The 12,482-nt window shown below is 32.9% G+C and overlaps 1 protein-coding gene across 1 annotated transcript; it reads right to left on the reverse strand.

Annotated features, from left to right (window-relative positions):
- Positions 1 to 1,372: 1,372 nt before the first annotated feature.
- Positions 1,373 to 10,567, reverse strand: LOC119662603. Its single transcript, XM_038072258.1, has 10 exons — positions 10,479 to 10,567; positions 10,260 to 10,381; positions 9,686 to 10,203; positions 8,709 to 8,841; positions 8,451 to 8,652; positions 3,477 to 3,598; positions 2,903 to 3,420; positions 1,848 to 1,980; positions 1,590 to 1,791; positions 1,373 to 1,514 (listed from the first exon to the last, which is right to left on the reverse strand). The coding sequence occupies exons 1-10, from the start codon at positions 10,479 to 10,481 to the stop codon at positions 1,470 to 1,472; spliced, it is 1,998 nt and encodes a 665-aa protein (XP_037928186.1). The 5' UTR covers positions 10,482 to 10,567; the 3' UTR covers positions 1,373 to 1,469.
- Positions 10,568 to 12,482: the final 1,915 nt, after the last annotated feature.

The following is a 12,482-nucleotide window of genomic DNA, read 5'->3' on the forward strand; positions in this document are numbered from 1 at the left end:
GATTTGGATTGTGGTAATATAGGTAGATTATCCCAGTTATTCATTTTGTTCTGGTTTTCCTTAATTTTTATGAGAGAAAGTAGAGTACTGTTGTCTAATTTTTAGAAAGATTCTGGTCCCATCGGTAAAGCTGCTCCTTTACTGTGTAGTTTGTCTGCGTATATGTTTCCGCTTATGCTAGCATTTCCCGATTTGATTCGCCGAAAAGCTGAATTTGGCTTTTCAAGGCACTAGTCTTGAAATCAACTGATGCGATTATAGTGTTTTACGTTTCATTTTGCCAGATAAATGAACCATATAAGATGAGGTGTGATGGTGTGATTGGGTCGAATAGCGCCAATGTACTATTTTTGATGTACAACACCAACTTCAAGAGGGTTGGGAGGTCAAGAAGAAAGCCTGGTTTTTGATCGAAATTTTTGCCCAAGAATTTAACCGTTTTCTTTATTTCTACCTCAATTCCATGGTAGACCCTTACTAGTGCATATTTCTGCCTTCCTAGTGAGGACCATGTTCCTTTTCCACCGTGCCAGAATAGAGTTTATTCTTCTGTTTATCAAAAGAAATATGCGTTGTTACATCAGTTTTAATATTTTTGATGTGCTTTTTAGAATCTTCAGAACCTAATATTATTATGTAGCTCCTCGATTGAGATACTGTTGTCATTGTCGTCAATGATATTGTTGTTATTATTGTTGATATGTTTGTCATTATAATTGTTGTCATTAGTATCACTATTATTTATTATATCGTCAGCATCGTCAAGTATATAAAACTCATTTGAGCTCCTCTTATCCCGAGGTGACATTTTGGAAAACAAGCTCACAAATATAAATCATTAATTTATATTAATATGTTATGTTCACAATAAATATAAAATATGCAATATATTTGGTTTTATAGCTTAAGCGGGTATTATTATTAAGCGGGTATTACTAACGAAATCATTCGTTGACAGTTAACTAGAAATTTTGTATGTACTTCCAAAAATCGTTCACAATAGACGAAATTTTATCTTGGCAACCATACGATTTGAGCTGCTTATTAGATAAGTGATTTCAAAAAGGTTGGATTAAATAAGTCAGCAGTGTTGTTTTTGTATATATTATTTTTAATATAAGCAGTTGTTCGTTTCAAATATGCTTACAAAGGAAAAGGCCTGTTGAAAGTCCGCAAATGAATTACACATACTAAAAAATTGTGGATAACTTAAATACAATTGTATACATATTTATTAATTAAATATATATAATTTTGATTCTCGTCATATAGGTAAGCAGCTGTTTTAAGAAAATAAGTAAAGTTTATGCTTTTAAAATTTTATTTGTAACATAAAATTTCTATACAAATTACCAATGAGAATTTATTTTTTATTGTTTACAATATTGTTAAAAAAATTAGAAAATTATGTGATTATGATTTCCTCTTAAAACATATGCAGAAGTTCTCTAAATAACTCTAAATTCCGGTTAGAAGCTGGAGGAAGTTTCACCACTTTCATCAAATCCTTTTTCCTGAAATAATTATACTATAAGTAGATACTCACAACTATTTATTTAATAGTAATATAAAATATTACATAAACTTACGCTCTGCCATGAACTGCCGCTTATGGAACCATGCGGAGTTGAACAAAGAATGTTTTGGTTTTTAAAGAAAATCTGATATTCACTCAAATCGGAAGCATCTGGATCAAATTTCGCAGCTTTTTGAAAATATTCTGAAAAGTCACTAATTTTAATGCGGCGTAAAGCTTCGCAGAATTCTTCCTCGTCTTCTGGTTCCACGTCCCTTCAAATAAATTATAGTTTGGTAGTTATATAAACTTAAAAATCATTGCAACTTACATGAAAAGAGGATCTTCGCTGAATAATTGAAAATGTATGGGCCTTCTCTTTTCGAAAAAAAAGAACTCTCCGTCTGTCATTGCTGCAAGTTTATCATTTACACGGCGTTGCGACTTCGTGAGACTAATTACATCTACAATATATTTTATGAATGTTATAATATATTCTTATTGGCTTGATTATGATTTTTTGGACGCTGGTATTTGACAACGAATTAATGAAAATGCAGTATTCAGAGCAACTATTTCAGCTACACTAACATATGTGTACTTTTCAAGTGTATTAAAGTGACAGATGGCGTCATCTGTTGGTGTTTGTTTTCTTATTGAAAAATGTCGCAGTTTACAGCAGATCTAATATAATATGCAGGTTGTGATTGAACATTTTTTAGGTGGTCTACATTTTTCTATGATTATTTTGACATTTCACTAGAAAATTTGTTTTTTTTACTCATAAATGAATCCATACTCTTAAGCGGTTTGAGTTTCCATTGCAATTAACCCCAGGCTAAACTTTAAAAATTTTGGAAAAAAGTGGGCTCGTAAAGATCAGCCTGGTATAGACACTTTATTAGAGTCAACTAATATATTTTCTTACATTGGTGATTAACCTCAACCACTGCATATATATATATATATATATATATATATTATATATTATATATATATAAAGATCAGCCTGACATAGACTTTATTAGAGTCAACTAATATATTTTCTTACATGTGATTAACCTCAACCACTGGATATATATATATATATTAAAATTTTCAGATATTAGTATATATATATAGTATTTATTCTAAATACGATTATAGACTAATTAGTATTCGTCTATAATCGTAAATCTGGTTTTACTACCCATGAAGCATCTATGCAATTGCACAGTGATCAGGTAGTGCTCCAGTAGGCACACAAATCTTATAGGAAATCTATCTTTTCCTATCTTATAAAGGATATATAATCTATGTCCTATAAACTATCCATTTATTTTTATAGGTTTCAAAATATATGTTTCAAAAGCACTTAATAAAGCAATAACTTAATGTTTTACTTACCATTCTCAAGATAATCGACTAACTCTCTCATTTCTTTCTTCAAAGTTTGGGTTATGACTATCTTGCCTTCAACGCTTTTCAAAGTCATTAAACCTATATATTCCTCCGTGATTATAATGAGGTTAAACGCCCTAATGAATGCTTTTAAAGCCAATAACTTAGCTTGCTTTAAGTCAATTTGATAACCGGATTTAATGACATTTTCTTGCATTATGAACTTTGCAATCTCAGAGTTCTGCCCAATAGCAGTATACATCCAAACAAAACTATTCCCTTTTGAATCGAATTGAAATAATTGATAATTAAAGCGCATATCGAAACCCATGTACGAAACGTGCACACCAAAAGGCCGGTAATTGCCATATTTCGCGTCGGTCTGTTTGATGGTGAATATTTGTTTTACCAACTCGTCACATGGCATACCTTCTATATAGACATGTTTATCCAAAGCAGATTGCATCGCATTGGCAAGTATGATGCTGTCATATCTCGTACCGGATATTCCACGTGCTATTTCACTGTAAGATATTATTTAGAGTTTCTGATGTGCATATAATTTAGACCAACCACTCACTCTTTTAGTAAAAACAACGTTCCTGCATGTTTAACTGCAGTCTTTTCCAACATTTCATCATTATAATTTTCCTCTGCCTTAGACGGCGAAATCTTCTTTATCGGCAAAGTCCATTCGTCTTCCTTATTATGGGAGGTTATTTATTTATTATTAGTTTACACATTTAAAAATGACTTGAATGTCTCTTTTTCATTAATAATAATGAAATGATACCCTGTTGGAGATTTAGAATACCGCAAAATGTTAGAAAAAATTGGAAATATATGTGAGCACAGAGTTAGCAACATTGCTGGGTTGTTATATACAGACGAAGTCATAATCATTTACACAACGAACACCTTTAATGCTCAGTTAGACGGTGGGTAACGTAAGAAATTAATTCGAAGCGAAATGTACAACCAACCAAATCTGCGTATTTGATAAGAACGAAATAAACAAAAACGGTGTACTTTGTTTATTTCGTTTCTATCAAACACACAAGTTTGGTTGGTTGTGCATTTCGCTTTGAATTAATTTCTTACGTTACCTACAGTCTAACTGAGCCTTTAGTCATATGGTGCAATGCGTTGCACCATATAGGTAAGAAGATGTTAATATCAAAACCAAAATAGTCTATATTACTTCAATGACCTTATCAAATCGTCTCTCCCATGCTTTGGAGTATATTAAATGGCCTCTACAGTTTTGGTATAATGTTTTATGGACAGATGAATCCGCGTTTCAATTTCATTGTGCGTTTGGTGAGCACTTCATATATTCACGACAACATTAAAAGTTGACAGATTTGGAAGCGATACGGTGATGTTTTGGAGATGTTCTCATACTATCGGTTTGGAGATTTAGTACCTATAGATGGCAAATTAAATCAGTTTGATTATATTGGTATTTTAAATTACTATGGTTTTATTTTAGAAAACATACCTATTAAGTTTTAAATTTAAAGGTCAAATAGAGATAAATGTATTCCTATCAATACCCTCTCCAACCAATAACTGGATTCAACAACTCGACTATGCTTCATGTCATAAATGATGGAGATCTAACAAATTTTCAAAAGAGTTAAATCATGTTGTTCTCCCTTGGCCTCCACGGAACCCTGAGCTTAATATCATTGAAAATGTTTGAGCAGTCATAAAACAGCAAAAGACTATTGACAAATATCGAAGACTATTTGATACCATAATATAAATAAATAAATGAAATTTGATCAAAATTAGCTCTAGAAGATGAAATTGATTCACGCAACAGGATTGAATTAATTTCGACTAGGTTGCAGGCAGTTATCCATAGGTTATTTAAAAGTTAAAAGTTAATAAATATATAATTAACTTTAAAAAGTTTAAAAGTTAATTATATAAAAATAAATGAGCAAATAAATATTTAAAAAAAATTCATTGAAAGTTAATTCGACTCAGCAGAATAACGTTTAGCAATACCCGCAGCTCGTCAAGGTAGGATCGAATCTCTCCCTTTTGTTAACTGTTAGTCTTATAGTAATCTAGCGATACTCGCCTGTCAATTTATTTTATTATTAATAAAAAAAAACTCGGTAAATGTTCGAATTTGTCAAAAAATTTATAACCACTTAGTAAATGAACAAGTCGCTGGAGTTATGTAAATTTTTCACGTTCAGTGGTATGATCAATCACGTTCAGTGGTTGCTGTGAATGTCACCACTGTAAGTATTTTAATTAACACATGCATTTTTGAATGATGTACCATTGGAACTGAAATATAATACTTCTGATATGAAATTCAACGTTGTCTTTACTTCATTTAGTGTTTCAATTAAGAACCGTGCAGTGGGTTGATGTGGTTTCTTGAGTTAGTGCTATTGTGCATTTTTAGTCTTTTGTGGCCGGGGGCTTATACCTGCCCCATGCTAAGCTTTAATTATACTGGAATTCATATCGTTATTTATCGTTTAACTGATGACGGACCGTTGGTCAGCATATCTTCCTGTGGGTCCTGAGGTTGACTTGAGATTCATTAGGGCGGGGTCGGGCAGCGTATCAATTTTTGTGAATAATTTTAGGGTTCTGTTCCTGATATATTTTTTCACTTAGTCGATTCTGGATCTCTGTGTATGTCTGTTGTTCTAATGTACCATGGAATCTTAAACAGTTTTCTTATAGCCAGTTTTTGTCTAGTCTATGTTGAAGCTATTTGTCTAGTCTTTGTTGAAGTGTACTACAGCACTTTTGCTCTCTATTAACTGCGAGGTATCTTCAAAACTCTTCTTTATGCCTTGAATGGATTATTGTTTATCATTTCATCAGACTAAGCAAAACCTGACCTTAGATCTGCATACCTCCCGGATGAGTCTGTAACCATTCTGAGATTCGATAACTGCTTAATGGCAGTATTTGAGGGTTTGCTGTATGTAATACATTTGTATAGTAATGCTGCCCAAAATATTTGAGTATATAGTAGCTTTCTATTTTTGAGGTTGTAGTGATTATTTTTGAACAGCGGCTTAAGAAGATGTAAAATTTTAGAGCAGCTGTTCCGTGTGCATTTTATGTGTTTATACAAATTGAACCGTTTCTCAAACGTGACCTCCAGATATTTTATGCTCTCCTCCCACCGTATCTCTGACGCTTACTCATAGAGGATGCTGCCTTCTCTTTCATGTTATAAATATGGCCTTGGTTTTGTCATTGATAATTTTAATCTTCCATTTCGGGAACTATTCCAACATGGGATCTTTATTTCCGTGTAAGGTGTTGCTTACATTCATGGCATTCCGGACAGAGTAGATCAAGCACGTGTGGTATGCGTAAAGCGCCATTGATTCGGGGCTTAAGATGGATGACTACCGTATATATATTAAATAATGTGGGTGACAGTGGCGATCCTAGAGGTACACCTGCTTCTATTATTTGGGCGGACAAAAGAGTGATGTTGATTTTAATTTGTATAGTCTGTTAGTTTTTAGTTTGATTTAGACTGGTTTGTATCACTTATGCTGTTCTGGCTAGTTAAATTTTCGTGGAGAAATCGTCCCTAAATCTGAATTGTTCGTCCGGACGGATATTTAGGGCGTTCACCACTGTTTTTAGCCTAGCCAGAATTACTCGTTTTGCCAGCTTGCCCAGAGATGGGATCGGGCTGATAGGATGCCAGTTCTGCGGGAATATGGGATTCTTGTCCGGTTTAGGAAACACTACAACCGAGGCCATCTTCCAGGTTTTTGGGAACTCGCCAAGCCTGACCAAGCAGTTGATGATGTTAACGATGCATTGGATAGCGTCTTCTGGGAAACATTTACGCAGGTATTTCTTGCTGATTTTGTCGTGTCCGGGTGTTGATCTAGTCTTTAGACTCAATATGATACAGTTAATCTCATCGCTACAGCACTCTGATATACATTAATGGGGCACATAGTGAATTCTCTTCTGTAATAATTCCTTGCTCCTTAGTATCATAATCATTATCAACATTTGACTGAAATTATAGCTCCAGAGTACCTGCAAAGACCTTGGCTTGGCTATGTCTGTGAGAGCCATGCCGCTCACTCCATGAATGGGCGGCACTGCCAACTTACGTTTAACCCTGAGGTACTTGTTTAAAGCCCAAAAGGTTTTATCGTCTGTATCAATACCTGGTAGGAATTCGTGCTATTTCTATTATTGTGCTTGCCAATTTTTTTCCTGATCTCGTCGGAGAAGCGATTGGGTTCTCTTCTGCTCATCGGGTCTCCAGTAATTTGGGCAAATTTTCGAATCGCATCCAAGGCCTCCTTAATCTTGATTGTGAGGTTTTGAATACAGACATCAACGTCCGCAGGAGTCACGCCCACTTCTTCCATGGTGGATTGAGTTAGTTCTAGATCAAGTTAACAATTTTTTGAAACTTTTTGGTACTGAGAGTTTTAAAGTCCCTGCAATGCCTTTAACTGTATACAGTTTTAAAGTCACTACATAGTTTGAAGATCCCTGAATTTTTGGTCGATTTCCGACAGTTTAAAAGTCACTAGTGCTTCGCAAGCAGTAGCTCCGACCCAGTACCTGTCCAAGTGTTTCACTTGTTCCGTGCTTGGCAAACTGTACCGCCCACTTGTGAGAGCCCCTGAGTTTCTTGATGCGATTTGACTTTTCGGAGTAACGCAGTTGTGACCGTACACGACGAGCTCCAATCGAATACTGGACAATGTTACCTGTTCCCAGGCAAAATGTTGACAAACCTTGAGTTCTTGACTGAACGGCACTGAAGGGCACTGACACATGAGATGGAACAGCTATTTGTCTACAGCTATTTTTGTGCTACTCTTGTTTACTTTGCCGTTTGCAGTTTTCTATTTCATCTGCAATGTAGTACTCAGCATGCATACTCAACTTTCTTTGATCGTCTCTTTAAGCAGTCTTAACATTCTTCTTACGGCGAATATTATGACAATTCCTGTTTCGGTGTTTCGTTGTTTTGTTTTGATTCCTATAAACGTGCTTTACCTTGTATTCGGTTGTTGGTATTTCTTATAATTTATTTTATTTATTATAATAATAAATAATGTGTTCAGAGAAAATATAAATATAATTAATAAATAAATAATGTTATTATTATTATATATTAAGTATTATATCAATTTCAATTTCAATGTAATTGCAGATATATTGCGAGTGCATGTAGCAATTAGTTTCATGCGGGGTTGGGTTTTGATAGTAGTTTATAATATATATGATAAATATTTATTAAATAAACTTTATTTTAGATATCTTCAACATTTGTTGCCACTAAGTATAATATTAGGTGTTTGGGATGATAGCAGTTGTGACGTGTGTAAAAATAGATAAAACTGTGTTGTGATGTTAAGTTTTTAGTTCGTTAAAATGTTTGTAGTTTAGTTCATGTCGTACAAATTGACATTTCTAATGTTTATTTATGTAGGCGGAAACATGATGCAAATTTCCGCCTTTAAAGTAGATAGTCACAATTATTTATTTAATAGTAATATAAATGATTACATAAACTTACGCTCTGCCATGAACTACCGCTTATGGAACCATGCGGAGTTGAACAAAGAATGTTTTGGTTTTTAAAGAAAATCTGATATTCACTCAAATCGGAAGCATCTGGATCAAATTTCGCAGCTTTTTGAAAATATTCTGAAAAGTCACTAATTTTAATGCGGCGTAAAGCTTCGCAGAATTCTTCCTCGTCTTCTGGTTCCACGTCCCTTCAAATAAATTATAGTTTGGTAGTTATATAAACTTAAAAATCATTGCAACTTACATGAAAAGAGGATCTTCGCTGAATAATTGAAAACATATGGGCCTTCTCTTTTCGAAAAAAAAGAACTCTCCGTCTCTCATTGCAGCAAGTTTATCATTTACACGGCGTTGCGACTTCGTGAGACTAATTACATCTACAATATATTTTATGAATGTTATAATATATTCTTATTGGCTTGATTATGATTTTTTGGACGCTGGTATTTGACAACGAATTAATGAAAATGCAGTATTCAGAGCAACTATTTCAGCTACACTAACATATGTGTATTTCTCATGTGTATTAAAGTGACAGATGGCGTCATCTGTTGGTGTTTGTTTTCTTATTGAAAAATGTCGCAGTTTACAGCAGATCTAATATAATATGCAGGTTGTGATTGAACATTTTTTAGGTGGTCTACATTTTTCTATGATTACTTTGGCATTCCACTAGAAAATTTGTTTTTCTTCTTCATAAATGAATCCATACTCTTAAGCAGTTTAAGTTTCCATTGCAATTAACCCCAGAGGCTAAACTTTAAAAATTTTGGAAAAAAGTGGGTTCGTAAAGATCAGCCTGACATGGACTTTATTAGAGTCAACTAATATATTTTCTTACATTGCTGATTAGCCCCAACCACAGCATATATATATATATACATAAATTTTCAGATATTAGTATATATATATAGTATTTATTTTAAATACAATTATAGACTAATTAGTATTCGTCTATAATTGTTAATCAGGCTTTACTACCCATGATGCAATTGCACAGTGATGCAATTGCACAGTGATCAGGTAGTGCTCCAGTAGGCACACAAATCTTATAGGAAATCTATATTTTCCTGTTTTATATAGCACATATAATCTATGTCCTATAAACTATCCATTTATTTTTATAGGTTTCAAAATATATGTTTCAAAAGCACTTAATAAACAATAAAATTAGGTGCTTCATAGCAATACTTCATAGCAATAACTTAATGTTTTACTTACCATTCTCAAGATAATCGACTAACTCTCTCATTTCTTCCTTCAAAGTTTGGGTTACAATAATCTCGCCTTCAACGCTCTTCAAAGTCATTAAATCTATATACTCCTCCGTGATTATAATGAGGTTAAAGGCCCTAATGAATGCTTTTAAAGCCAATAATTTAGCTTGCTTTAAGTCAATTTGATAACCGGATTTAATGACATTTTCTCGCATTATGAACTTTGCGGTCTCAGAGTTCTGCCCAATAGCAGTATACATCCAAATATAACTATTGCCTTTTGAATCGAATTCAAATAATTCATAATAAAAGCGCATATCGGAACCCATGTACGAAACGTGCACACCAAAAGGCCGGTAATTGCCATATTTCGCGTCAGTCTGTTTGATGGTGAATATTTGTTTTACCAACTCGTCACATGGCATACCTTTTATATAGTCATGTTTATCCAAAGCAGATTGCATCGTATTGACAAGTATGATGGTGTCAGAACTCGTACCGGATATTCCACGTGCTATTTCACTGTAAGATATTATTTAGAGTTTCTGATGTGCATATAATTTAGACCAACCACTCACTCTTTTAGTAAAAACAACGTTCCTGCATGTTTAACTGCAGTCTTTTCCAACATTTCATCATTATAATTTTCCTCTGCCTTAGACGGCGAAATCTTCTTTATCGGCGAAGTATATTCGTCTTCCTTATTATGGGAATTTATTTATTTATTATTAGTTTACACATTTAAAAACGACTTGAATGTCTCTTTTTCATTAATAATAAGCATGAAATATACAAACCATTGTTTTTAAGTACTTGTAATGATATACCCTGTTCGAGATTTAGAATAACACTAAATGTTAAAAAAAATTGGAAATATATGTGAGCACAAAGTTAGCAACGTTGCTGGGAAAAACAGAGTTGTTATATACAGTCGTAGTCATAATCATATGAACATGATACAAACGATGCTACATATCTGCACACCAAGTATAAGTTCAAGTATGCACTTTACTATACACTTTGAAACAAGGTACGCATACTTCATTTTGATTTATTTTTTACTGGGTTCATAACAATAGCGGAGCAAATACAGAGTGCAAAACAGTAATCAAAACTGAAGGAGTTGATATGATGATAATGACAACATGTTATTTATTTCATTATTTTATTATATGAAGATTTCATGTTTCTTAGAATTAAACATAATTTCTTATTCTAATTCTTAAAACTAAAATTATTTTTAATTTAATTCTTTAAAATGTATTTTAGTATTTATATTTACAAAATAATTTTTTATATATATAAACTTCCTTAAAAATTGTTTGTAGTACTTTTTTTCAAATTTGTTTTTTTTAAAGAAAATAAATGTCTAGTAATTTTTCAATTATTTTTCAATCTTTTTCCGCGATCTTTACTCGTCCGATGCTCACCAAAATTCTTAAATTATGAGAAGTTTGCAGATTTCGATATATACGAGCAGACATGTGTTCAGACTTAACAGACTTAAAGTTTTAATTTTACCGCATACATATCTCAGACCAAAATTTGGTATGCCTACTTAAATATACACGGTGCGATTTGGTAGAACGCACACCTTGTCTGCAAACATGTAGCACCGTCTATATCCTGGTTTCCACAACGAACACCTTTGTGCATATTCAACTAAACCAACTTTTGTTGGTAATGTTGGAGGTGAGTTACAAAAAGAATTTTTGTGACCGTTCGGCTGTGGAAAAAGTGGAAAGATAAGGATTTATACGACAAAAATAGAAGCAAATGCACAAGTATTTACACCCATTTTTTTTTGGTAAAAGAAAAGTTGTACAAAATTTTACGTTAAACGGTGTTAAATGAAGCTAAACAAAGCTACAAAATTTTTAACATTTTAGTTACTAACATCCCTGCATAGCACAGCAACGTTATTAACTTGGCATTAACCCTGTTATAAGTAAAGTAATATGGTATTTACACTGGCCTCAAATGGCTCATTTTGATCAAAAATCAGAAATGAGAAGCAAATGACTCATTTTTGCATATAAAATCTTAAGCGCTCATTGTATCTCATTCTGTATAAATGAGTTCCAACAGGGTAAGAATGAGTTCGAAATATGTACCAATTACAAATGAATACATTGAACATATCCTAAATAAAAGCTTTTCATGGCATTTTGACAGTGTAAGAAAGCTGTTTTTGACATATTTGCAAAAAAAGGGGGTTGGTGGTTGGATTTCCTTGTAAACGATGCACCTCTTTTTGCTTCTTTTCCTTCCCAAAAATAAATTAATCGGAGCTAAAAAAAAGTTTTCAGTTTATATTGTAAGGTTTGAAGGTATACTTAACTATCATTCAACATATTTTTGGCACACGTCAAATATCAAATCAACGACAAGTTGAAAAATCAGCTGTTTGAAATGACAATGAATGAATTAGAACGAATGTAAACACTTTCAAATGTCTCAAATAGAATGAGCCATTTGCAGCCAGTGTAAATGCCATATAATAATGATTTACGCACAAAAACGTCCAGTTTCTTTAAAATTAGTTAATAGCCGATAGCAGATTCTAACTTCCAGATAAAGTACATATCATATATAAAGTACAACACTAAACTGAAAACGTTAAAAAAATCACAAATGAAAAAATTCTAATGATAAAAGATTATTATTTAATAACTGCAATTTCCAAATGAATTCTGCATTTGATAGTAAACAAATGCATTTTTAAGATAACTCAGAAACTTCTCTGACAATCAGAATGCGTTAATCAAATTTATTTAATCAGGAAAAGGAATCTTGATCAA

Source organism: Teleopsis dalmanni, chromosome X (assembly GCF_002237135.1).
Source record: "Teleopsis dalmanni isolate 2A chromosome X, ASM223713v2, whole genome shotgun sequence".
Lineage (NCBI taxonomy): Eukaryota > Metazoa > Arthropoda > Insecta > Diptera > Diopsidae > Teleopsis > Teleopsis dalmanni.

Coding starts and splice junctions, on each gene's coding strand:
- LOC119662603 (XM_038072258.1), bottom strand. Junction 1,792..1,847: donor AGCGAAGATCCTCTTTTCAT/GTAAGTTGCAAT, acceptor ATTTATTTGAAG/GGACGTGGAACCAGAAGACG. Junction 1,515..1,589: donor GCGGCAGTTCATGGCAGAGC/GTAAGTTTATGT, acceptor TAATTATTTCAG/GAAAAAGGATTTGATGAAAG.